This window comes from Triturus cristatus, chromosome 9 (assembly GCF_964204655.1).
Source record: "Triturus cristatus chromosome 9, aTriCri1.1, whole genome shotgun sequence".
NCBI lineage: Eukaryota > Metazoa > Chordata > Amphibia > Caudata > Salamandridae > Triturus > Triturus cristatus.
In genome coordinates, this window is record NC_140592.1 from 1,098,573,283 (window position 1) to 1,098,599,978 (window position 26,696).

At 47.7% G+C, this 26,696-nt stretch overlaps 2 protein-coding genes across 3 annotated transcripts in view; one reads left to right on the forward strand and one right to left on the reverse strand.

Annotated features, from left to right (window-relative positions):
• Window positions 1-12,701, reverse strand: part of LOC146799426 (uncharacterized) — a 29,547-nt gene extending 16,846 nt beyond the window's left edge. Inside the window, exon 1 of the mRNA XM_085627876.1 lies at window positions 11,337-12,701. Coding sequence (XP_085484002.1) covers window positions 11,337-12,701 — 1,365 coding nt within the window. The remainder of the gene's footprint in view (window positions 1-11,336) is intronic.
• Window positions 12,702-25,371: 12,670 nt separating this feature from the next.
• VCPKMT (valosin containing protein lysine methyltransferase) overlaps window positions 25,372-26,696 on the forward strand; it is a 111,917-nt gene continuing 110,592 nt past the window's right edge. For both annotated transcript variants that reach the window (XR_014968900.1, XM_085627001.1), the window contains exon 1: window positions 25,372-25,743. Coding sequence is in view for 1 of the 2 variants with exons in the window: in XM_085627001.1 (XP_085483127.1) it covers window positions 25,493-25,743 (251 nt within the window). In the remaining variant the exon portion in view is untranslated. The remainder of the gene's footprint in view (window positions 25,744-26,696) is intronic.

Sequence of the window (26,696 nt, forward strand, 5' to 3'; positions counted from 1 at the left end):
TGTGTCATGAACTGAGTGCGGCTCCTTGTTAAAAGGATTGCCACATCATGAGGTACAAACACTCTCACAGGATATCCCATCACAATTCCTTCACTCTGTTCCAGACTCTTACAAGTAGCAGCTACTGCTTTCAAACAACCTGGCAATGCTATAGCTACAGGGTTATGTTATGTTATTGCTATTTCTAGAGCGCGCTGTTACCCAAGGGTGTCCTGGCGCTATGTGAAGTCATGAGGAGGCCATGAGAAGGAGACAAATACAAAGATCACGCAGAGAAAAGCCAGGTTTTTAAGGCCTTCCTAAAAGCGAGTAAATTTGTTGTGGCTCTAAGGTGCAGCAGCAGACCATTCCAGGTCTTAGCTGCGCATGCAACAAAACTTTTGCCTCCCCAGCTAGCTTTGTAGACTCTGGGTACCGAAATCAGCTTTGCCTCTGACGAGCGTAGTGCTCTTTTTGGCAGGTACCAGGAAAATTGTTGCTTAAGAAACTCGGGGCCCTCTCCATGTAATGCTTTGTGGACCAGGCATAGAGCTTTAAATTGAGTCCTTTTCCTAATAGGCAGCCAATGAAGCTTTTTCAACTCAGCTGAGATAGATGCATATTTTGGTATATTATTAATCAACCGAGCTGCTGCATTCTGGAGGATCTGCAGTTTATGCATGAGTCCTTCTTGCAGCGTGAGGTAAAGCCCGTTACAGTAGTCCAATTTGGACAGGGCTAAGGTGGTGATGACTGTTTGAATACTATCTTTAGGGAGGTAAGGCATTATTTGTCTGCACGCTTTAAGTGTAAAGGAGGTGGAGGATACAACCGCATTAATCTGGTCTTTAAAGCTGAGTTTGCAGTCCACCCATACACCCAGATTTTTAACTTTTTTCTTGGGGGTGGGCAGGAGGCCTAAAGAGTCCAGCCACCAGGCCGGGGTCCAGAAGCTGGGGTCATTGCCGAAAAGCACCACCTCCGTGTTGCCGGAGTTTAGCCTGAGGCAGTTTTGATCCATCCAACCTCCTACGGCTGACATACACTCTTGGAGACGTGAAGCTGTTCACCACAAGGAACCTGGCACTAATGACACCACAATTTGGGTGTCATCCGCGTAGGAGGTAAGCGAAAAGCCATATGATTCAATAAGTGGAGCCAGAGATGATACGTAAGTATTGAAAAGTGTAGGGCTCAAGGAGGAGCCCTGAGGGACTCCACAAGGCAGGGAGAACGGTTTAGAGGAGAAATCCCCTAAGGCAACTTATTGGAGAGAAAGGATTCAAGAAGGTCCCAGGCGGTACCATTTATTCCAATCACCCGCAGACGGTCCATCAAATGGACATGATGGACCGTGTCGAAGGCTGCGGAAAGATCCAACATGATCATCACAGCTTTACCTCCTAGATCGAGTGAGGACCTGATCTCTTCCGTTGACTTGATAAGGGCTGACTCGGTGCTATGCCCGGCTCTGAAACAGAATTGAGAGGGATCCAGTGCCTGTGCGTCTAGCAGGAACCTACTTAGTTGCGATTCATAAGTTTTTCGGCTATTTTCGCCGGGAGAGGGAGTCTAGAGATTGGCCTGAAATTATTTGGGTCTTTAGGGTCTAGAGTGGGCTTTTTCAACAGAGGCAGGATAGAGGCGCTTTTCCAGATTTTGGGAAAGTAGCCTACTGAGAACATCGAGTTTACGAGAGAGGAAAGAACCTGAGCTACTGGTTCCGAAGCTAGTTTAATAATGGAGATTGGACAGGGGTCAATAGGGAGAGCCAGATTTCATTACCATTATAAGCTTTGATATTTCTGTAGGCGTTGTGGAGGCAAACCTATCAAAGTGTATGTTTGGGCCCTGTCCTGACTGATTGGCATTGGAATGAAGGATGGTAGATTTAGCTGTTGCATTGGTGAAATTTGAGAAAATTGACTCCACTTTAAGCTGGAAGAATTGAGCAATATTGTCACATAGCTCCTGATTCGCCAGAACAGCGGGGTAGATGGATAGGCTAATGAAGTAACTGTTCTGAATAGTTCTTTGCTTGAGTTTTTTGAGAGGTTAATTCGATTCGTAAAAAACTCTTGTTTGGCTTTAAGAAGCAGCTGTTTATAGTGTGTTAAGCTATGTTTATATTCGTTCTTATCGCTGTCTGTATATTTCTTTCTCCAATTCCTCTCAAGATGTTTACAGACCAATTTTTGGTCTCTTAGTTCCTGAGAATACCAGGGGGAAGACGGACGGGCCCTATTAAGTCGGAAGCGGTTTTTTGGCGCAAGTTTATTGCCGGCAGCCTCAAGCCATGTAGTATATGACTGGGCAGCCTCTTCCAAATCTGTGGAGAGAGAGGGCAAAGTTGCTGTTAACAGCTCCTGTAATTCTTCATCATTAAGCTTATTCCAGGCTCTGTTGGTTATGTGCATTTTTTCTCCTTGAATAAGAGTGCGACGGTTAGGAGTGGAAAGTACAAAGCCTACTGCCATGTGATCTGACCAAACTACTGGCCGAGTGTCCGTAAGGTGCAGTTGTGATTCGTTAGTAAAAATGCCGTCAAGTGTGTGGCGCCGATCACCACTTGTTTAAGACCAACATTTCTCAGAAAGTCCTGCAGGTTGGAGGTATTGTGATCGGAGAGATTTTCCAAGTGGAAATTGAAATCTCCGAGAATTGTATATGTTTCTGAGCTGAGAGCATTAGACAATAAGTTGTCTGCCTGCTTGATGAATTGACATCGAGGGCCCGGTGCTCTATAGAGGAGAGTACCTTTGAAGGTGAAATGATGAGAGAGATAGAAGCAAAACTCTAATGCTTCTATTATAGCTGAAAAATATGCAATTGGTCTTCTCAATTTTTCATGTTTCTGTATTAGTACCGAGAGTGCACATCCATTCCTCTCATTGCAGTACAGCTCAAACTCCTTTTCATAATCGGGCATTCCTAATGCTGGCGCTTCACACAAACTGTCTCTCAATTGCTTAAAAGCTGCTAGTTCTTCCCTATTTAAGTCAATGGGATCTTTTACATCACTTCTCGTCAGGCGTACCAAAGGTTTTGCGATCAGGGAAAAGTTACTTATCCACTGACGACAATATCCAACCATTCCAAGAAACATTCTCACCTCTCTTTGCATCATTGGATATCTCATTCCTTTTATTATCTTGATCCTGTCTGTAGTTATCTTTCTCAGTCCTTTTTCAATTTTGTGACCTAAATATTGTACTTCTTTTTGATAAAATTGCAATTTCGATGGGGATACCTTAAGTCCTCCATCTGCCAAATGATTTAGCAATGCTATGGTGTCCATTACACAAGCTTCCCGAGTCTTTGATGCCACAAGTAGGTTGTCAATATGTTGGACTAACACTGAATTCTCTGGCATTTCTAAGTCTTCCAAGGACTTCCTCAATATCTGATTAAATATCGAGGGGCTTTCTGTATACCCCTGTTAGATTCGGCACCAAGCCAAAATACATTCGCCAAAACGAAACGCAAAAATGTGTTGCCTATCATGGTGCAACGGAATGGAAAAGAAAGCATGACATAAATCAATCACTGTATACCATTCTGCATCATGGGGAATCTGATACAAAATCACAGATGGATTTGGTACAATAGGACAACATGACACAACAATTTTGTTTATCTATCTCAAATCTTGCACTATCCTGAACTTTCCATTAGGCTTTTTCAGTCCCATAATTGGTGAATTACATGGACTACTCATTATTTCTCTCAGAATACCTTGCTTTACCATTTTCTCGATTATGGGAGTAACTCCTTCTATTATCTCGGGTGTCAATTTATATTGAGGAACATTTGGGTAGCTTATTCCTTCTTTCACTGTTATTTTTACTGGATCCACATTTCTCCTTAATCCTACATCTTCTCCCGTGAAATCCCAGACTTCTGCTTTCACTGTCTGTTTCAATTCTTTTGGTAGTTCGTCAGGGTTGAATACAGCAAAGGCTTCAGTAATCTCAGTTTCCATATTAGCCATAGTCATTTTATACAGTACGTCTTCATCAGGGGTCTCAAATGCTATACCATCAGGGGTACAAAATATGGTGCAATTCATTTTGCACAATAAGTCTCTACCTAACAAATTTACAGGACTTGAATCACACACGACAAAGCGGTGCATTTCAGAAAATGTCCCTATATTAACCTTTACTGGTTCTGTGAGATACGTTTTGATATGTCTGTTGGATACTCCAACCACTTGGATTGTTTCGTCCGAGAGAGGAAGATTCTTAACATCAGCTGACCTAACAGTTGATCGAGTAGCACCTGTATCTACCAGGAAAGTAATATTTTCATCATTTACCTTTCCGTCCACAAAAGGGCCTGTCTGGTCTACTTCTAGAGTTGCGCAAAGTACGCACTCTTCTTCCTCCCTTCGGCACCGTCAATAACCTTCTTCTGACTCACTCTCATCGCATTGTAGCCAATACTGCGAAACAGCGTTAGCGCGGCAGCTTAATTGCCTGTTTGTTGTAGAATCCTGTCTCATTACTGTATTTCTGTGAATTTACGCTCTGTGGAAAAGGCGGTTTTGGCACCTGATTCTGTTGGGTAACAACCTGCTGCTGTCGCTGCGGTTGACCACTCACCTCTTTCTGCACCTGCGGATTCAATGATGCATTATCATTATTAGGCCTGGGCGGTAAATTCCGTTCCGCTCGCGGAATTTGCGGAATTTGCGTAATTTCGCGTTCCGCGGAGAACGCGAAATTGCTAAAAAGTCTGCTTTCCGCGATTTCGCGAAATTTTTGCTTGTTCGCGATCTCAAAATGCGTGTTCGCGAGATATTTCTCCCCGAGCACGCAAACAGCAATTGTGAACAGGAAAAAAGCATCGCGAACAAGCAATTCCGCGTGCTCGCGGAATTTCTGCCTGTTCGCGGAGATTTTTTACCGTTTCGCGGAGATTTGCGTAACGCAATTCCGCAAATTCCGCCCACCCCTAATCATTATTAGTATTAGGGGGAAATTTACACTCTGATTTCCAGTGCCCTATTCTTCCGCAATTATGACATGGCCATTTCTTTTTGGCTTCTTCAATATTGAATTGTCCCTTTCCTTTTCCAGCATTAAATTTAGGTTTTGGTCCTGCACTATCTGCTTGTTCAATCAACTGAGTTTCCTGTCTTTCTGCCACTTTTACCTGTGCCCACATAGCCTTTTCTTTTAATTTACGCTGCTTGGCCTCAATTTCATCACTAAAATACTTTGCATGTCTTAGTACTTCATCTATTTTCTTATTTTGCCAATCCATTATATGCTGTTTTATCATCTCACTAATTTCAGGACGTAGACCATATACAAACCTGTATACAAAATGACTTAAATCTTTTTCACTCAAATTTTCGTCACCACAAAACTGTTTAAAAGCAAGGATTAACCTTTTCGTAGTACGCATGCACTGACTCTTTAGTTTCCTGATGAGTTTGGTCTATTTTTACCCAATCAGTCTCTTCGGGAGGTACTTTGTTTTTCAGAAAGGCGATTACTTGTTCATATTTTTTCATCACCTCTGGATCAGGGGCACCTGTCTTTGGATCTCTAGGGTATTCTTGTGTAGGCCAATTGATCATAATTTTGCACTCTGTCCATAAATCTGCTGGTACTATTATGTCAAATAAACTATTTAGATCAATCCACAAAACTTTCGATAATTTTACAAACCTGTCCACTTGCCTATACCACTCGACTGGCTTTTCGCGCAGTCGAGGGAAATCATTTGTAAATGACAAAATGTCTTGCCTAGTCCAAGGAACATGTACATATCCTCCTCCTGGAATTTCTCTCATAGGGCATTCTGTCACTATCTTTTCTTTTTCTCTTACGGGGAAAGCTGCAAACGTTTTCTCTGAGGCATCATCTCATTTTCGGTACCACCTACTCCTCCATTTATCCACATCTCCCCATTTTCTTAACAAAATGATTATATCTTTAATCTGGATTATTCGTCCTGTGGTGTTCAGATTTTCAATATCTTTCTCAGTAAAGTCTACTCTATATGGTTTTTGCAAAGCTTTTACCTTTTCAATGTCTATACCCATTTCATTTGCCGTTTCCTCTAGTCTTTCGTGTAGATTTTTTGCTCTCCAAGTTATACTTTTGCATAAAAATAATAATTCTTCATCCTAATATGTTTTTAACTTCTCTGTGGGGATAGTCCCTACTATTAACTCTTCCAAAACCATCCTTAGCTTGGCCACATCTATAGATTGAGATTCTCTGTCTTTTCTTCTGAAATAGGACCCACTGGTTTTTCCTCATTACCTCGTTCTCAGTCTCTTGGAGTTTCTGATATGGAATCTGTAGTCATTATCAGTCTTTCAACTAAACCTGGATTTGCTGTCAAATCTTTAGGCGTACTCTGTTCTGATGTACTTACTGTTTGTCTCCATGGGTTTTCTTCTGAATTTATCCTTGGCCTCTCTGTCTGTTTATTACTGTTATAAGGGACCATTAGACAATGCTCATTATCCTTTTGTTTATCAAAAATAGGCATTACAGGACCTATGGTTACGGGAACAGTCACGGCTTCTAAATTTTTAGTCAATTCCCTAATCTTTTCATTTAACTCTAAAGTGTTTTTTGCTAATTCTGCTGAATTTTCACTACTTACCTTATTATCCTGTTTTCTCTCTATTTCTCTGAAATAATTATTTCTCCCTAACTCTTGGGGTGCTGGTTCAATCTTAATGTTTCGCAAAATCTCTCTCATTGGGGCACTTGGTGTCAAAATGTCAGAATCTGGTTGATACGGGGGTGGATTTTTATAAAACATGTCGTCAAGAACATCATCCTCCGATTCATGCACTCCATACCCTCCTGACTCTATATTATGTCTCTTTTCTGTACATTTTCTTCCACTAACTTCTTCAGCATGTCTCGCAGGAAACAAACCATCAGTCATATTTGCGTTCCGCCATCTCCTCATTCTATCATCATGATTCTTCTGTCCATGTGATCTACCAAACATATATCTATACCTTCCGCCACTCCTCTGTCTTTCTCTCTCATGCATCTCATCTTCCCATTCTGTCAATGCTTCAAACTGTGTTGGTCTAGGTCTCGGTTCTAGATTCATCATTCTTTCTCTCAAATTTCTCAAAACCGCTAAATTAGATGAACCATGTTCTGGAAATGCCAAAACTCCATCATCTTTTGTATATTTTGCTCAATTGTCTAACCAAATGCATGTATGATATCTGTATTTCGCAACTATAAAGGATGCGGGCGATTTTGGTGGAGGAAGCAACTGTCCCTCTCTAGTCACAATCGGTTTGTCCCTTTTAAATAAACTCTTGATTTTTCCAAACCAGGACTTTTTCTCTTTTTCTGGTGGATCGTAATACATCATTTTGTCTTCCGTGTATCGCTAGTTTTTCCCTACGACTATTCTGCTGTTTTAACCAATCGTAGTGCGACTCACACTAACGCACCAACCCGGAGTGTCTGTCACTTCTGTAATTCTCCAATCCCAGCGCGGCATACACTAACGCACCAATCAGCAGCTTCTAAGTCACTCTGCAATTCTCCACTCTTAGCGCGGCATACACTAACGCACCAATCAGGAGCGTCTAGTTTCTCACTGACTAGCCAATCCCAGCGCGGTCTTTCTGACGTCAGCTTTTCTCGCTGTCGCTGCTCCTGCTGACCCCTCCTTTACAAAACTGATCGGTAAACCTTTTCTTACGTTCTTCTGACTTACAAATCTGTTAGTAATGACATAAAAACGCCACCATTGTCTGTTTCGCTAACAAAGGAATAGTCAAATGACCTTTCTTACAAGAATTCCGTCTTTCCCGAGAGCAGTGCTTACCTCTGCCCTACTACGGAATCGTTACTTCCGTTGATAAAGTAGCACATCCCTCTACTTCACCCTTCTAGCACGCATCAGCTAACCGTTTCTCCAAAATTAAGACACCTAGTTGGAAACCCAATGCTCCTGAGAAATAAAACCAGAGTTTCACAATTAACCTGAATGCCTTTTCATTCACGCACCTTCACGCGGAAAATGTAGTTCATTCACACAGAATTCTATCTTTCCCGAGAACAGCGAACAGTCTGTCCTACCACAGAATTATGACACACGTTAACAGAGTAGCACTTCCCTATACTTTATCCTTCTAGCAAGCTTAGAGACCACCGATTACCTTTCCAGTGATAAGCGTAATCAGAGTGCCTTTTGGACTCCTGGTACCTAAGACCAAAATTTCACAGGTGACCTTCGCTACCATACATTCCTCTCATATAGAAAATGTCCGTAATGGCAACACATGACGATGTTACCGAATCGAACCCAGACAATGCGTCATGCAACTCCAATCGTCACACGTTTTCCCTGTGTACCTACAGGGCAACAACAATTCCGTCTTTCCCGAGAGCAGCTCTTACCTCTGCTCTACTACGGAACCGTTACAAACTTCCGACTTCCTACATCCCAGAAGCCTCAAACAACATAGAACTCGACGCGACTCAACATAGAGTGTTAATACATAAACCAATACTTATCCACAGTCAATAATCAATAAGCAATTTACAAGCAATAATCACCAAACCAAAACAATAAAAACCATAACTCTCCTACCAGAAAAACTGTTACCGCGCGAAAACCCAGGCAACAGGAAAAACAACCCCGTACCGGTATCCTCCCCGCGGCACAGACCCGACATCACACTAACTCATTCACACATTCAGTCATTGGTGGGGCCCATAACACCAACACTCACACTTTACGTCCACACCGGTCTGCACGCACAGGAGGGATGAATGGTTCAAGCGCCGGACATGTGAGGGGAACACCTTATAACCTATAGGGAAGGAAAAGTCATTTACAAAATATACATTAACGCCCTTTCGCCTACAGATCTCAATCCTAAATATCAAGGCACTCCTCCCACATGGTCAATGGACCATTTAGTTGGATTGGTTGATGGTGATTTAGGTTTAAATCTTTTATTAAAGGTTTTCAACAAAGGAAAAAATGGCATCAAGCAATTACACATTCCCGGCCTCAGCGGGGGCAGAATCAGCTGAGCTCGCCTCCACCACCAACGGTTGGGTGGGAAGCCGAAGAGGTGCTTGCTAGTCCCATCAGTCGCTGTCATTTACACCCCCCACCCTAAACCCAAACCGCCAGAGACCCCCCTCCTGCCTTCACTCCCCACCCCCCCCCTTCCCGTTAACAAGATAGTCAGAGGAGAGAAAGAAAGAAGAAGAAAGAAAGGAATGAAGACCCTGTCTCGGGATCAAAGGGACCCGAAAGGAGAGTGAACAGAGCCGCCTCTGGGCCAAGTGTCTAAGCAGGGTGGCTATGCGGATTCCCCATCCTCCGGATCTGTACTAAGCCGTAGGAGGCGTAGGTATCGGGGACACGTCAGCTCCCTGAAGTCCTGGGATAGGAGGGACCTGAACGGCTGCCACAGTTCCGGAAAGGAGGTGCCTTTTCCCGCCAATGTCAAAGAGATACGTTCCATCCCCAAGATATGCCAGAGGCGGTGCAGCCATTCTAGATGTGTGGGTATGCGGGGTGTTTTCCAACAAGCTAGAAGGCACTGTGTGGCCTCCCCGAGCGCCAGGGCTATCTGTTTCCCCCGGTGGGACTTCAAGGGGTAGGTAATGGCATTGGGGACCCCCAGGATGATGTAAGCAGGGAGTCTGGGCAGCTCTGTGTCAAAATATCTGATCACCTCATCCAGAATTTGTCGCCAATACGAGGATAACAAGGGGCAATCCCAAAGAATGTGCGCTAAAGTGCCCAGTTGACCGCACCCCCTCCAGCAGTCCGCATTGTGTGAGCTATCCATGCGGTGTAGGCGTTCCGGTGTGTAATACCAGTAAGTCACCAGTTTAGTGAACGTCTCGGTGAGCCCTGTGTGTGTAGCCGTGTGGCGAGCCCTATAGCAACAGCCCTCCCATTCCTTCGCTAGTAGGTCCCTTCCCAGGTCCCTCTCCCATCGTGCCCTCCCCGCGTGATATGAGTGATAGTGTGTCGAAAGGAGCATCTTGTAAAGATCCGATGTCAGTTTCTTGTCTGTGTGGCGGGTGATCAGCCAACGTTCGAACGGTGTGAGCCGGCGTTGCGCTGCGCGTTTCTCCCGTGGCTGTGTGGCCCAGTGTTTAACCTGCAAGTATCCGATCAGGTCCTTGGCCGGAATTCCATAGTCAGCTGCCAACTGTGCTAGGGGGATAAACCTGCCTTCATTATACAGGACCCCCAGTGCTCTGCAGCCGGAGTATCGCCAACCCGGGAAAGTGGACTCCGGGAGCCCCGGCGGGAAGTCGGGATTGCCGAACAGAGGGGTTAGAGGCGAGGGGAAGGACGTCAGATCCTGTCTCTCACCGGTCTGGTCCCAGATCCGTACTGTTGCCTGGGTCACCCACAAGGCATATAGGTTAGGTGGCCGCTGGTCCCGTCGAAGAAACGGGATCGCGGCCAGGGGCGTCCCCGCCACCGCTTGGTCCTGGAACAGCCAATGTTTTTCGGATGCGGGCCTCATCCATTCCGCCAGGTATCGTAGCTGAGCGGTTTGGAAGTAGAGCATTAGGTCGGGGACGCCAATGCCACCGTAATCCGGCGGGAGCGAACTAATCTGGCGTTTGAGGCATGGCTTCCTGCCTTGCCAAATGAATTGTGCTAGTTCGGATTGGACCCTTTTGATCCAGCCCTTCGGTGGGTATATGGGGAGCGTGTGGAACATGTACAGAATCTTAGGCAGTATCGTCATTTTGATGGCCGCCACCCGCCCAAGCCACGAGATCGGCAGACGTCGCCAGCGATGGAGATCCGTTTTAATGGCGGAGGAAAGATGGTCGTAGTTCAGGGTCCGAATGCCCGGGATCGTGGAAGTCAGCTGCACCCCGAGGTAGGGGACTGGTCCCGTTGTCCAGGGGACTGGATATTTTGCGCGTAGGTCCGCCACCGCACCCGGTGCGAGAGAGAGGGAGAGCGCCACTGATTTAGCAATGTTAACTTTGAAGCCCGATACGTCCCCGAACGCGGCGAGTTCCTCCAGGATCGCTCCCAGGGACGTTAAGGGCTCTCTGAAGGTCAATAGGACATCGTCGGCATAAAGGCAAATCGTGTGGGTGTCCCCCCCCGAACCGAATACCGGTGATCCGCCCGTTTTGTCGTATGTGCTGTGCTAGGGGTTCCATGTACATTGCGAAGAGCAACGGGGAAAGGGGGCAACCCTGCCTAGTGCCCCGGGAGATCCGAAATGGCGCAGATGTGTGGCCATTAAGGCGGACCGAGGCATGGGGATCACGGTAGCAGTTGAGTATTCGTGCCCTCATTTTGTCCTGTAGACCGAACCGGTGCAGGACCGCTTCGAGATAGGGCCAGTGCACCTGGTCAAAGGCCTTCTCGGCATCCACCGCCAAGACGGCGTAGTCGGCCGGGAAGCGGGAGGCTTTCTCAATAAGATGCAGGACCCGCTTTGTGTGGTCGCTCGTTTGGCGGCCTGGGATAAAGCCTGCCTGATCCGGGTCTATGAGGTTCGGCAGGTGGGGCGCAATGCGGGCCGCCAAGATCCCCGTGTACAGCTTGAGATCCACGTTGAGGAGGGAAATCGGTCGGTAGGAACCGCACTGTTTGCTATCTTTCCCGGGTTTGGGGATCACCACTATTGCAGCATCCAGCAAAGAAGGGGGCATCTCTCCGAGCGTGTCAAACGAATTGAAGAGTCGCGTGAGTATGGGGGTAACCAATGAGCAGAATTGCTTATAGAACGTGGCCGTAAAGCCGTCCGGGCCCGGGGACTTGCCCAGCTTGAGCCTCGAGATGGCCGAAATCCCCTCCTCCGGCCGAATCGTTGATTCCAGCAACTCAGCCTGGGGTGGTGAAAGGCCTTCCACCCGCGCTTGTTCCAAATACGCATCTAGCCCGCCACCGTCGAGGGGCTGCTCGTCATAGAGCCGGGCGTAGAAATCCCGAAACGTCGCGGCAATCTCCCCGTCATCTGTATGCAGGACCCCTTGGGAGTCCTCTATCGCCTTGACGCCCTCTCTCTGTCTGCGCTCCCTCAGGCAGCGGGCCAAAAGGCTACCACATTTATCACCTCCCACATAGTAGCTGTGCCGGAGGTGTAGTGCTGCATACTCTGCCCTGTCGCGGTCTAGCGCTTCCAGCTGCCGTCTGTGCGTTTTTAACAGCCGCCAGACCCTCGGAGCCCCCGTACGGCTATGCATACGTTCTAGTTCCCTGACTTTCTGCGATAGCTCCATGCGTTTCCCCTGCCTTTCTTTGTTTTCCGCCGCGGAGAGGGCTATAATGGCACCCCGGACCACCGCCTTCAGAGCAAGCCAACACGTGGGTAGGGCTGTGGCTCCATTGTCATTGAATCGAAGGTATTCTTCAATGACCCCTTGTAGCTTTTTGACCACCACGGGGCGAAGCAGGAGTGCATCCCGCAACCGCCATTGGCGCTTCCTCCTGCCCATGGGTGGGAGCGTCAGCGTCATAACCACCGCCGCATGATCAGAGAGGGACGCCGCCAAGATCTCCACCTCCGAGGTCTCCCGAACGAGCGCTCGGGTGGCCAGAAAATAGTCCAGGTGCGCATATGTACCATGCGCACCCGAAGTGTGTGTATACTCCCGGGCCGCAGGGTTGTATAACCGCCAGAGATCCACCATATCTAAGTCCTGCAGCGCCGTGCGACCCGTCTGGGATAGAGCGCCTACCTGCCCCGTGCGGTGGGCCGACCGGTCCATTACGTTGTCGAAGACCAGGTTTAGGTCACCCCCGAGTAATAACCTCCGGTCCGGGGAGGCCGACAATTTCGTCAGTGCCGTATGGAGGAAGTGTTCTGGTCTGTCATTGGGTGCGTAAATCGTGCCTGCTGTGAATGTGTAATCTCCCATATGGAATTGGTAAACCAGCAGCCTGCCCTTAATCTCTGCCACTTTACACATCGAAAGCCCCTTGAACCTCGGTGCGAGAAGTATCGCCACCCCCGCCCGTTTCGTGGAGTCACAGGAAAAGAACTGTACGGGGAACGACCTGGACTGCAGCCGGTGCGTGTCTTTCATGAGTAAATGCGTTTCTTGGAGCAGGCATAGCTCCGCCCCTGACTGTGCAAGAAGGGAGATTATGGATCGACGTTTAATTGGATTGTTCAGGCCCCGGACATTGAGCGTAAGGATCTTAAGTGTTATTGGAGGCATTCCCACCGATCAGCGAGCGCTAGCTTGTGATGTGCATCCCCGTGACGGCCAAAGTGTGCCCCAGTCGTCCAACCACTGCCCTTCGAACCCGACACAGGAAAGAGAAGAGAAAGAAAGGAAGGAAATGGAAAAGCATGAAACCCCAACTAACCCCGTAAGTCCCCCCTCCCCCTCCCCAACAACGTTAAGCGCACCAAAAGTCCATCTTCCAAGGAAGATCAGGATGTCCAAAGTCAAAGGGGGTAACGTGGCGTACCGAAGTGTCCCCCCTCCCCCGCCCGTCCGCCCTCGTGCCCGCCAGCGCAGCCCCGACGAGCTGAGAGGCATGATAGATGAAAAAGGAACGACATTATCACTTCCCTCAGGTAGTCACCCTCAAGGGACTTCGCCCTTCTGAGCCAGCGATTCTGCCACCGAGGATATGGCATCCTGACGTCCCTGGGCGATCTCCTCGGGGGGCGGCCTCCGTCGTCTAGCACCCCTGTGGCGCTGCGTCAGTTGGCTCCAGCCTGTGCCCGGGCCGCTGATTCTCTGAGAACTCGTTGCCTGTCCGTCCTCCTCCTCCTTCGGGCAGTCAATGTCCAACAGCTTGCACGCCTCCGTCAGGGATCGAAGCTGATACAGCCGGTCCTTGTGCCGGAAGATAAGACGAAACGGGTGGCCCCAGGAGTATTTAATGTCCCGTTGACGGAGGGCATCCGTGACAGGGCGAAAGGTTCTGCGTTTTTGCATGGTCAGGGCGGACAGATCTTGATAGAGCACCGGGAGGTGACCCTGAAAGGTGATGGGGTGTTGTGTTCTGGCCTTACGGAGGATCTCCTCCTTAGTGGTGTAGTCCTGGACACAGACCAAAATGTCGGCAGGGAGGGCATTGTCCGGGCGCGGGGGGCCCACCTGATGGGCCCTGTCCAGAACGAGCGCAGTGTCAGCCGGCCTCCCCAGGATCTGGTTGAAAAGCTCTCGCGTGAAGGAGAAGATGTCCCCCGCTTCGGCGTCCCGTTTCACCCCCCCGGATGCGAATGTTGTGCCGCCTCGACCTGTTCTCTAGGTCTTCCAAGTGGGTTTGAATGTCCACCTGTTGGTCGTGGAGCCGTAGAAGATCCTGGTGTACCAGAGAGAGCTCCGTGTCTTGTGCATCCGCCCTGTCCTCTACCGCTTGCACTCTCTCCCCCAGACCATCCAGGTCCCTCCGTACCTCCCGTAGCTCCGCCGCAAGTTCCTGCCTCATGCCTTTGAGTTCCTCCCTCTGCTCTGCGAACAGCGACAGAGGGAATGCCTTGGTGATCGGTTCCGCTCCGTCCTCCCCGGTCCCCTTCGACTGCATCGCGTCAGACGCGGTCATCCGAGTTTCGGGAGCCGCCGCCCCCCCTTGGGTCTTGGCAAACAGCTCCTGCAGCGACTTGCCCTGGGCCTTGTCCTTGCCTTTACCCCTCAGTGTCGCCATCGTTTGGGTGGGCTCACCGCCGCGGCGTCTCTCTAAGCGGGGCACCAGGAAGCGGGCCGTATACCGGCCAGGCAGGTCCCCGGGGTCTGTTCTCTGCGGCTCCGTGGGCCTCTGCGCCTCCCACCTGTGCAGCCGCCGTTGGGGGACAGGTATCGTCCGCTACCGCTCTCCGCTTCCTGAGGGTCTCCCCCACCGATTGTGGGGCGACGTGGCAGCAGCCCCCGCCCGCCCCAATCACGCAGCCGTGTCCGAGGGGCCTGTCCGCTCCGTCTCCCGCCCGTCGGGCGCCTCCCGGACCTTCCTCGCGCCCGGGGCTTGACTGTCGTGGGCCGCCCTCGCCACCTCTGGGAATTGCGGGCCGTAGGCCTTCTCACCGCTGGGGGCCTGGAGTCACCCCGGCACCGCCGCTCTCGACAGTGGGCTCTTCGTCGCCGGTTCTCCCACCGCCAGGCCGCACGCCGCTGTCGTGTGCGGGCTTCCACCAGCCAGACAGGCCCCCCGCTCCAGTGCGGGTGCGCGGCCGCTGCCCCCGTCCGTGGGCACCTCGGCAGTCTCCTCGCCAGTCCAGGCCGTCACCGCGCTGTGCCCCGCAAGGCCACGGGCCTTCCTGAGTGCCAGCCGCCCCCGTGTCCTACGAGGCCGTGCGTCCGTCGCGGACGCCCTGTCGCTGTGCCCGCTGTGGTGCGGCCCCGGATCTTCTCGGCCGCCGCCAAAACTGCCACGGGGGCCGCTCACCCTCGCCGACTCCTCTGCACTTGAGGCCGGGGCTGCGACGCTCGTCCCTAGGCCGCGACCGGCCGTCGACGTCCTCCACCACCGGAAGATCACCACCGCTCACGGGAGCGCTTGCGGGGTATCGGCAGGCGCGCCTCGCTCCCGGGCGTCGCTGGCGGTGCTATGTGCCGAAAACGGGGGAAGGAATCGGTCCCGTTTCGGCGCTGTTCACCGGCGTGCGAGGGAGAGACAGAGAGATGCGTCTCACCTCGCCGCCATCTTGGCCACGCCCCGGTTGATGGTGATTTAGAACCAGCTAAAACACATTTCAAGATTTAGATCTTACCTTTCTTAATACACCACAAACTCGTTTCTCGTTAATCAATATCTGTTTATCTAAATTTTCATGATGGGTTAAATTCGCATTTGGAAAGTTTATATCAAATTTCATGTAAATCGCAGAACATCATATTTACCTAATCTGGCTATTCGGAGTCCTCTAATTCATTGGCTCAAATTTGCAGTCAGTCGTCCGAAAGCTAACCAGAGTTCAAAGTTCTTTGCTCAGCACGCTACAGTCCCAAAAGATCGGCAAAGGACCAGAGACGTGCAAGCATCTGTCATTGTCCGAAGGAAAGTTCACAGTCATCAAATAATCGGGCAGCATCTGGATCCTTTAGGATTCAAGAAAACGCAGCAGTCACCCTAAGTAGCATCGAAAGTAGCGTCATTTAGCATCGGTCCCTCTCTTTTCTATCATGCATTATTATAATAAAATTGAAGCGAATATGATACATTTTATATTTTAGCACAGTCGTGATTGGCTGGTTGAGATCGTCCGATGTAAGTTTTTGGGATCTTACTACAGTTCGAGGGGTGAGGTCATGGGTTTGTTTAAATGTCAGTCTGTTCCGGTATATTGTAAGGTCGATTGTTTTCTGTCTTGGCCGTCTTCCCACTGTGTCCTTGTTCGGGTACATGGGGAACAAAGGTTGTGACGACGTTTAGGAGACTTCTCGCGCCTGCGTAGCTCACTCCGCGCCTCGTGGGACAGTGGCCACATCGTCGTGTAGCGTTAGCGGCCATCTTTGATTTAGACCCAAACGCCAACTTAAGCTAAACAAACACAAAAGAGTAATTAATATATAGAAATAATGAATCTAATGTATACCCCTTACTAATCCCTCTATGCGCTTGTATTTATCTAGCGTATAGCAACATTTAAAGCAATTATATTCACCCTTTTGGTCCTCCTCCTGGGCAACATTACAAGACATTACAAAAGCAACATATATCATGCAGTATTCTATTTACTACATATACTACTGTTAGTATGCGTACGGATTTTAGTCATAAAGGTTATTTAGCCATGCAAAATGCAAATCCCACAAGTAATTCAAATATTAATAATGTTGATTAATAAACATGCAAACTCATTTAATAATATTATAGTTAATAGATTATTTAATTAGTATTTTCATGCAGAATGGGGTAAGTATACAAAATGTTGTACTACCCGCTCCATCAGCCTCAAGACGCGAAGATTGCTCAAAACACCAAGGCTGTCGATTCTCACCGTTACCTCACTTTTGTTTTTTTCTCAAAGCTCGGTTTATACCACTGGGCGTCCCTTGTTTGTGATCTTTTGCTATAAAAACCCATGTAACCAATATTCCGTGTGCTTCCTCCTTATGTATCTCTATGGTGCTTGTCGGACAAGGCTCCCATTCATGAATGTTAATAAATAATCCTGGATTTGTACTTCACTCCAGTGTCGATTCCTCCTTACTTGTTTTGAGCCCGTGGACAAAGGGTGACCCTGCACCAGTGGGTTTAAGATAAAATCCACCTCCACACTGTCCATGCCACTGGAGTCAAGCAAGCCTGGGTGATATGGAGTGAAACCCTGAAACCGGTCACAGGATGCTTGTCTTCAGTTCAGGGATGACCTGGCCATTCGGGTTGGACTGTTCCCATGGGGAACGGGGTCAAGACTGATTTGCATATGACTGGGTTTAAAATGGAATGACATTGGGAGCAAAAAATACTATGGATTTAGGCCCAGATATCTGTACTGGGGTGAATGTTTGACATTGTTCAACATTCTGTCCATCAGTTGTTCTTTTTGCACTTTCCAAAAGTGGCATTTTCAAACACATAATATAAAAATCATCTTTACTAAAAGATGTATTCTAAAATTCTGAGTTCAGGAAGCCTAATCTCCATTTCTCTATCATGTCACAATGGAAAGTTATGCTTGCAAGATGCTACAAAGCAACTCCAAAGTTAGCCCATGGGTCAGATAGCCTTGCAATAGTAAATAACTAAATGCCCAGTATTTCACTATCAGGACATGTGATAAACACCAGTACATGTCCTAACTTTCACATACACTGCACCATGCCTATAGGGGTACCTTGGGCCTACATGAGGGGTGTCCTAAATGTAAGAAAAGGGATGGTTTAGGTCTGACAAGAGGGTGCACTTGCCAGGTCAACATGGCAGTAAAAACTGTGCGCAGACACTGCAGTGGCAGTCTGACACACCTTTGAAAGGCTACTTGTATGGGTAGCACTACCAGTGCTGCAGGCCCACTAGTAGCATTTGATTTACAGGCCCTAGATACACACATGCACTGTCCTAGGGACTTACTAGTAAATCAGATATGCCAATCATGGAAACACTAATCCATAAACACAGTTTACCGCAGGAGCACTTGCACTTTAACACTGAACAGCAATGAGAAAGTGCACTGAGACATAAAAAGCAAAAATGAAGTCCAGCACGCTATCAAAAATAGGATGTCAGAAAGCAGTAAGATTGGGGAAACACGCCAAAAGATGCCAGGTCTAACATATTACTCACCAGATGAAAGTAGGGAAAACTACCCATCCGCTTGGGAGTTCACTAAGGCGGAAGAACCTGGACAGACCATCAGCGTTGGAGTGTTCTGTTCCAGGGCAGTGTTCCACCGTAAAGTCCATTCCCTGTAGAGAGATGGACCACCTCAACAGTTTGTGGTTCTCACTCCTCATTTGCAGTAACCAACTGTTCTCCTAAAAGGCCACTTCTAGGGATGCAATTGATGATGCTATTGATTCAGGCATGATACAGTAGAAGGTTCAAGCTCAAAACAAATGTCAAGATCAAAATTAGACCAAAACGAAAACAGTATGTGGTACATAGTGGTCTGCAATATGGTAGTAGTGTACACCATTTAGTCAAAAAAAGAAGAGGGGGACCAGGAGCTGGTTATGGTCCAATGTCCGTGCTCCACTCATGACAGTTAAATCAATGAGGACATTGTTCCCTGTTGGCGGTGAAACAAAAATAACGATCACCTGCTCAACATAGGTAGAGATAGAAGAAAGAGTGTAGGGGGGGAGGAGAGGGGGGTAGAGGGGAGATGAAAAGAGGCAGAGAGAAATTTCCCCAGTCTCAAGGATCCAATCCCGAAGGGGAGGACTCTATGTAGCCTCTAGTTAGCCCTCACACACCCCGAGGGATGTCTTGCTTCATCATTGGGCTTGTTGTTGCTCCTCGTCGGGCCGGCGCTGCAATGCCCGACGGTCCCCCGAAGGGTCTCTTTATCGGAGGTCTTTTAAAGAGAAAAGCCGTAAGGTGAATGCGGGTATGTGGGCCAAAAAACAGTAAGGAGGATCCGAGAGGTAAGTGATTGCGTGCGTGCGAGGTGTGTGAAATAAAAATGCCTAGGGGTGTCCAAAAAGTGAATTTTAATATAATGGAGCCTCTGGCAAAGTAAAAAGACCAAAAGGTCGCAGGGTCACTAATAAGCGCAAGGTGCTAATGTGACTTTAATAAAAGGTCGACATGTTTCACCCCTAAAATGCCCGAACGGGTCAGCGGCGTTTCATCAGGACCAACGAAGAGTGAAAGGTTGTGCACGGTGAAGACGGGAGTGCCAGAGATTGGAGGGGTAACCCACGTCTTAAAGGAGGTTAAAAGTGGTACGGGGCTGCGGGGTACAGTGACCTAGTCAGCAAGGAAAAAAAGAGCGTACCAAGCTAGTGTAACCCTTGTGTATCTGAACGGGGTTTCCTAGGTTTTGCCGAGGCTGCCAGCGCCCTATTTGGGTTGCGTCGGGGGCCGGCTCAGTCAGCACCTACCCTCTGCCAGCGGCTGCCTTTTGGTCTTTTTACTTTGCCAGAGGCTCCATTATATTAAAATTCACTTTTTGGACACCCCTAGGCATTTTTATTTCACACACCTCGCACGCACGCAATCACTTACCTCTCGGATCCTCCTTACTGTTTTTTGGCCCACATACCCGCATTCACCTTACGGCTTTTCTCTTTAAAAGACCTCCGATAAAGAGACCCTTCGGGGGACCGTCGGGCATTGCAGCGCCGGCCCGACGAGGAGCAACAACAAGCCCAATGATGAAGCAAGACATCCCTCGGGGTGTGTGAGGGCTAACTAGAGGCTACATAGAGTCCTCCCCTTCGGGATTGGATCCTTGAGACTGGGGAAATTTCTCTCTGCCTCTTTTCATCTCCCCTCTACCCCCCTCTCCTCCCCCCCTCTACACTCTTTCTTCTATCTCTACCTATGTTGAGCAGGTGATCGTTATTTTTGTTTCACCGCCAACAGGGAACAATGTCCTCATTGATTTAACAGTAGTGTACACCAGTCACTGTAGGTCAAGTGCAAATGCAAGACCTATCCTCACCGCTGACAACCAATGTTAGAAATGGGGGTCTCTAGTTGGCAAGTGGTTACCCTGTCCAAGTAGGGACCCTTCTTCCTAGTCAGGATAAGGGAATTACACTTCCAAAATAACCCCTGCTCACTCCCTTGGTAGCTTGGCACGAGCAGTCAGGCTTATCTCAGAGGCAGTGTGTAAAGCACTTGCACATAACATACAGTAAGTAATACAGTGAAAAACCTACAAAAGGACACCACAACAGTTTTAGAAAAATAGCCAATATTTATCTGTGTAAAACAAGACCAAAACGATAAGAATCCAACATACAGTTCTTCAAAAATATCAATAAGCAAAAATAAACAATTCCTTGTTCGATAGCTCCGTCTAGAGCTCTCACTGCATCGTCAAAAAACAAATCCAACAGTTCTGGCTGGCCGCGGCTTTGAGGGACAGCTACGGAGTCGAGAAGACCTGCACAACAGTACCTTTAGAAATGCAGGGCATTGAGGACCTTGCGATGAACTCTGAAGAGTCGGCGCCGTTCCGGAGGTCGGTGCAGGAGTCGTCGGACCCTTGAAGTGACACGCATTGCAGGTCGAACTCTGTGTGATTGAAGTCGGGAGCGCCAGCAAGCATCGGGGCTGTGGTGCGAAGTGCAGCGCGCGGTGCCCTCAGGTCGTGTTGCAGGCAGTGGCTCGGTGACGGTCGTTCAGCGTCATCGGAGAGACCAGGGCTGCGATGCAAAGCGGGACGATGCTCGTCGCGGTGCTAGCAGGTCGTTGAAGCGCTGTCGTTGAAGCGCTGTCATCGGCTGACGGACTGTAGTCAATGGCACAGGGTTCAATGGGCCAATGCTGTGATGTGGGACGGGGTGGTGCTCGTGTAACTTACGAGCGGTGCCCTTAAACCACGGTGTAGGCAGTGGCGTCGATGTCGGTGTGGAGCGATGTCATTGGGGATACCAGGGTGGCAGTGTTAAGTGAGGCGGTGCGAAGTGTCGTTCCCACAGCTCACGGTGCAAGCAGTGGCTTGATGGTGGCGTCGGTCAACGGTGAGACCAAAGTTGTGGTGCGAGATGCGGCGGTGCACTCTGTGGTGCTTTCAGGTCACAGAGCCGGCAGCAGCATCGTTATCGGTTGAGTTGCTTTTTCTTCTGTTGCAGCACAAAACACAGTTGCTGATGCTGGTAGCAGATGAAGTTGAAGTATTTGCTGTTCCTGTGACTTCTTGAACAGGGGACAAGCTCAACCTCCACCAGTGAAACTCAGGACATTAAGGTGCAGAAAGTCTAGTCCAGTCCTTTCACTGCCCAAGACAGAAGCAGCCACTGCAGGCAGACACAGCAAAGACCTCAGCAAAGTGGTAGTAAGCTTCTCCAACTCTTCTTCTTGGCAGGTTTCTTGATCCAAAAGAGTTCTAAAGTCTTGGGGTCAGGGCCCCAACATTTATACCACATTTCCCTTTGAAGTTGGTAGAAACAAAGTTCCTCTGGCACACATTAACCTGTTCTGCCTGGCTCAGGCCAGGTTCACTCCAGGATGTGAATACAGCTCTGTGGAAGACATCCACAGTCAATTCAGGTGCTAGTGACAACTCCACCCACTACACTAAATGCAGCAAGGTCTATTCAGCCTGGCTACGAGTCTCCCAGGAAAGGTGGGGCACCCCCCCCCCCCTCCTGTGTCTGTCTAGTGTGGATACACATACCCTGCTCCTGTTACTCTAAACCCAGACAGGGAATACACAAAAGGCAGATGCACACAGATGGTTAAGCAAGAAAATGCCAACTTCCTAAAAGTGGCAATTATCAAATACATAATAAAAAAATCATCTTTACTAAAAGATGTATTTTAAAATTCTGATTTCAGGAAGCCTAAACTCCATTTCTATATATTGTCTCAATGAAAGTTATACTTGTAAGATGCTACAAAGCAACTCCAATGTTAGCCTATGGGACGGATAGCCTTGTAATAGTAAAAAATGTAATGCCCAGTATTTCACTATCAGGACATGTGATAAACACCAGTAGATGTCCTATCTTTCACATACACTGCACCCTGCACATGGGGGTACCTTGGGCCTACCTGAGGGTGCCTTTTTTGTAAGAAAAGGGAAGGTTTAGGTCTAACAAGTGGGTGCACTTGCCAGGTCGACATGGCAGTAAAAACTGCACGCAGACACTGCAGTAGCAGGTCCGAGACACCTTTGAAAGGCTACTTGTGTGGGTGGCACAACCAATGCTGCAAGCCTACTAGTAGCATCTGATTTACAGGCCCTGGGCACACAGTGCACTGTGCTAGGGACATACTAGTAAATCAAATATCCCAATCATGGAAACACCAATCCATAAACGCAATTTTCCTCAGGAGCACTTGCACATTAAAACTGAACAGCAGTGAGAAAGTGCGCAGAGACATTAAACCAGCAAAAAACGAAGTCCAGCACATCATCAAAACCAGATGGTCAGAAAGCAAAAAGACAGAGGAAATACGTCGAAAGATGCTAGGTCTAACAATGACTTATATTAAAAAACTTTCCTGAAGAAGGAGGTGTAAACCATTTCAAGTGCCACTGAAACACCTCGTCAACAGAGTTTTTTTGTGTATTTTATTATGTTGGCCTACTGAAATGAAAACAATGGGTTTTGATAATTATGTCTTGTAAACTTTAGATGTGTAAAGGTTGTCGAACTGAAATTAGTCTGTTTTTAATATTTTATATAAATATGAATGCTTGCATAACAAATTGACAGAGTGAAATAGTTTTTAAGTATGTTGAAGCTACTCACTGTATATCAACTTTTAGTGCATTTCTATTTAGCCCAGGGAAGCATATTTGAGGTTATATATTATAGGCTTGCACAAAAAGGAATCTATTTTGTCCTTAATACAAACCGCCCTCTCCCTTTTGGCAGTGAAGAGTGACTCTCCATGTATTTGGAGTATTTTAAATGGTACCATTGGATTGGTGGTTGTTTGACAAAGTTGGGATTATAGATTTCTTAAAGGTTCATCTTGGGCCTATTTCCACCCTGCAAGCCCAAAGAGCTGCCATTAGAGCATTTACGAATCCAGATTGTGAGTCTCTGATACCTTTGCTTGCTAGACTTTGAGTTTTTCCTTAAAGGTCCATTGTATAGCTCTCCTGATCCACCTTGTGATTTGCTCTTGGAAGCTTTACAGTTCCCCACATTTTAGCCCTTGAAGCAGGTTCCATTGAAGTTCCTGACTCTGAAGGTGTTGTATCTGGTTGCTGTGACATCGGCAAGAAGGATAGGGGTATTTGGAGCTCTGTTATGCTCGGAGCCTTTTTTGAGATTATTCCCAGATAGGGTGGTTCAAAGTCTGGGACAACAGTTTGTGCCTAAAGCTTCGTCAGTGTTCATTGTTGAAAAGATTTTGTCCTCCCAGTCTCTTTCCAGACTCTCAGGAAGGGCAGTTGTCTCAGACGTTGGATTTGAGAAGAGATCTTTCAGTTTATATGTAGAGAACAGCTGAATTAAGGAAAGTGGATGCCTTGTTGGTTAAGTTTCACATTGCCTGTCAGGGATTAAAATTGTCCAATGCTACATTGAGTAGATGGTTAAAATGGGCTAATATTTTGGCCTATGAGGTGAAAGGTAAAACTCTACCTAATTGTATTCAGGGACGGACATCCAGAAGGGTGGAAGCTTCTTGGGCAGCATTTAAAGGGTTCTCCATGGCGGATCTATGCAAAGCAGCTACATGGTCTTCTCCCAAAACCTTTATAAAACATTATAGGTTGTGTGTGGGAAAGAATGTTGCTATAACTTTTGAAGCCTCTGTTCTGGGAGCCCTGAAGGATTGTTGAGATGTGAATCAACTTTCTTGTCACAGTAATTAATTAATTTTGTAGCATAATTTTGACTGAAATATTTCCTTGAAGATGTTCAAACGCTTGGGTATCGGTGCATATGTTAATAACTGTGACAGAGAAGTTGGACGATGAGGTAACGGCCAGTTACTTAACAGTAATCTTCACTACTCTGAGTCAACGACCTCCCCGTCACAATCCAGATTCCCATCCCTTCCTCAATGCTTCAATGTCAGTCAGACTTGGGGAATCCAGGAAGTGAGGTTAATGATTACAATTTTATAGACGGTGTAGGAAGCTGTGATAAGTCAGCAAGCGGTATGGGAAACAGGTGTTTCAGATCTACTTTGTGATTCTTCTGGTGGGAAGAACATACTTTTATATGTTAATGACTATGAAAGGGAGGTCGTTGACTCAGAGTAATGAAGATTAATGGTAAATAACTGACCATTATTTGAAAAGAAAGTTAATGTCTTTTAAATAGTAAGTTTATGGCTTGGGGTGACTTTAATCTTCCTGTTGAACTGGAGGCAAGTTGTACCTGGGGTGGCCATTTGCTTGATTGATCTATTAGTGAGCAGTACCCAGTGTTGTTAGCTGCTAGAGCTACGAAGGTTGGCTAGCCAGGACTGATAGTCATTTAGAGCCCATAGGTGGGCTGGAGCCACGGGTAAATGATCACTTATACCCTAGATGGTGGGTTGTGTCCAGGGGTGATAATCCCCTACAGCCCAGTAGTAGCAACCCTCACCCTGAGGTCGTATGTGAGAGTTTGTACCCTGCTTTGCTAATCCCCTAGAGCCGAATAGCAGTTACTAGTAACTAAAGTACTGGTGGATAGGTATTTACCTGGAGGTCTGAATATCGGGAAGCAGAGTTTCTGACCATAGTCCCTTTCCAGACCGTAACCAGCCAAACATGCATTATCTTTAACTCGCCGATCTTTATGGGGATGCTGGATGTTTCTAAAGGTTCTGTTTACGTAAGAAGGAAAGCTCTAGTTGTCAGTAACCTGTCTCCAACGGCAGCCCTAGGAGTCACAGAGTGGGCAGATTAACCACATTTTAACGCAAATACACGTTTACCAAGTGGAGCCCCATTGTTAGGAAACAGTATCCAGCTTGGAAAAGGCAGAGAGAAAATAGGGTGAAATTGATCCAAATATGTACCAACCGCACAGAAACACACTTTAGAAAGAATCACATAAAATATAATTTTTTTTGTTTGAAAAAAAAAAACCTCCAGATTGCCTTGACGGCGAAATAAGGAATATATCCAGTGTACCCGTTTTCTCGGGATAGGGCAGGCAAACTTTATAGATTATTCCTCTGCAGCCTAACTTCGCCATTTTAACCATACCTGAAAACACATCCTCTTATATTTTTTTAAATCACGTTTCCTATATGCTTGAACATATTCCTATTATTGCTCCAGACGAGATGCTGTGATTGCCTCATTGCCACCGATTCCATTACGGTAAATATAGTTGAAAGGAGCTCTCACTTTTGTTCTGTCAGAGAGTTAGCATTCTAGTTTTTTAATACGGTGCCGTGTTTACCACACTCAAAATGGCAGCGGCTCGACCGGAGGCTGTAAGCATGCGCACTCAAGTAACGTCTGACTTAAAGTGATGGACTAAGTAAGGTATTACTTTAAATCGAACGCCGTCCGCCTCGTTCCATGGCAGCGGGCGCCTGTCAGGAGAGCTTCCTACGAGATCTTGAAGTGAAGAACGGCTCGGTGCTGCGCCTGGAGCAGCGCGGCCTGGGCGACGTTGGTTGTGTGGTGTGGGATGCAGCGCTTGTTCTGGCCAAGTTCTTGCAGACTGAGGATTTCTACGACCCATGCTCCCGGCATATACTTCGGGGCTGCTCGGTGCTGGAACTGGGCGCAGGCACTGGAGCCGTGGGACTCGTGGCGGCCACACTGGGGTATATACTCAGGACTTTACTGCCCATCGCTAAAGTTCTGCTTTATACCGAATTTTGACCGTTTTGGGACCATCTTTGGACCATCTTTGGTGCTTTAAATGGAAATTTAGAAGCGCAGTAAAGTACTCACTTTTTAGGTCTCGTATCGCGTTGAGCTGCTCGCTTTGCGAGACATGCAGTATACACTATTGTGGGGGGAAGCTCCGCCCACTTTCCGGCCATATTTTTGATTGGGTTGACGCATAAATGCTGCCTTTTGATTTTTTTTCCAACTTCTTAGTCCCTCCTCCTGACGGCCATGTTGTCATTTATATCTTTCCCTGGCTATTGGCCCCTTTACTCCAAATCTAATTTTGCCCTGTGTCCCCCCCCTCCCGCAGTCCGTGACTTTTCGCCCCACCCCTCATTCCCGTTCGTGCCTTCCTGGACCCCCACCCTCCTGTTTACAATGCAATAGGACTCACGTAAATACGAGTCCTATTGCATTAAGAAATGCTTGTTTGTTGTGAGATTGGCTGGCTGATTGCACTTTTTTTTTATGTCGCGCTGCTGACGGTTTCTTTTTTGCCTGACTATAACACATGCGCTATACACGCGTGAAGGAGCGGCGACGCCCACGCAATCCTATCCCTGCATTTCCTTTCCCAGCGCAGCGCGTATCTTCGGCATTGCTATGTTGTACCTTGCACTTTACAGTGCTCCTATACAAGCACGTAGTCTACGGTCCCCTCGGGGTACAAGCAGGCATCCACTCCGGCGTGCTTTTCTTGTTAAAACTGGAACGCGAAAAAAGTGAGCTTGGCAGACGTGGACACCAGTAAGGTTTACTAGAATGGGTTAAGCACTCCAGTTTACCGATATCTGCCTAGTGAACTTCTCTTCCCTCCGTTGCTTTATTATTAGCCAATAAAGATAGTTGTTTTCCAGTGACCTGGACTTCAGTCTAACCCTTA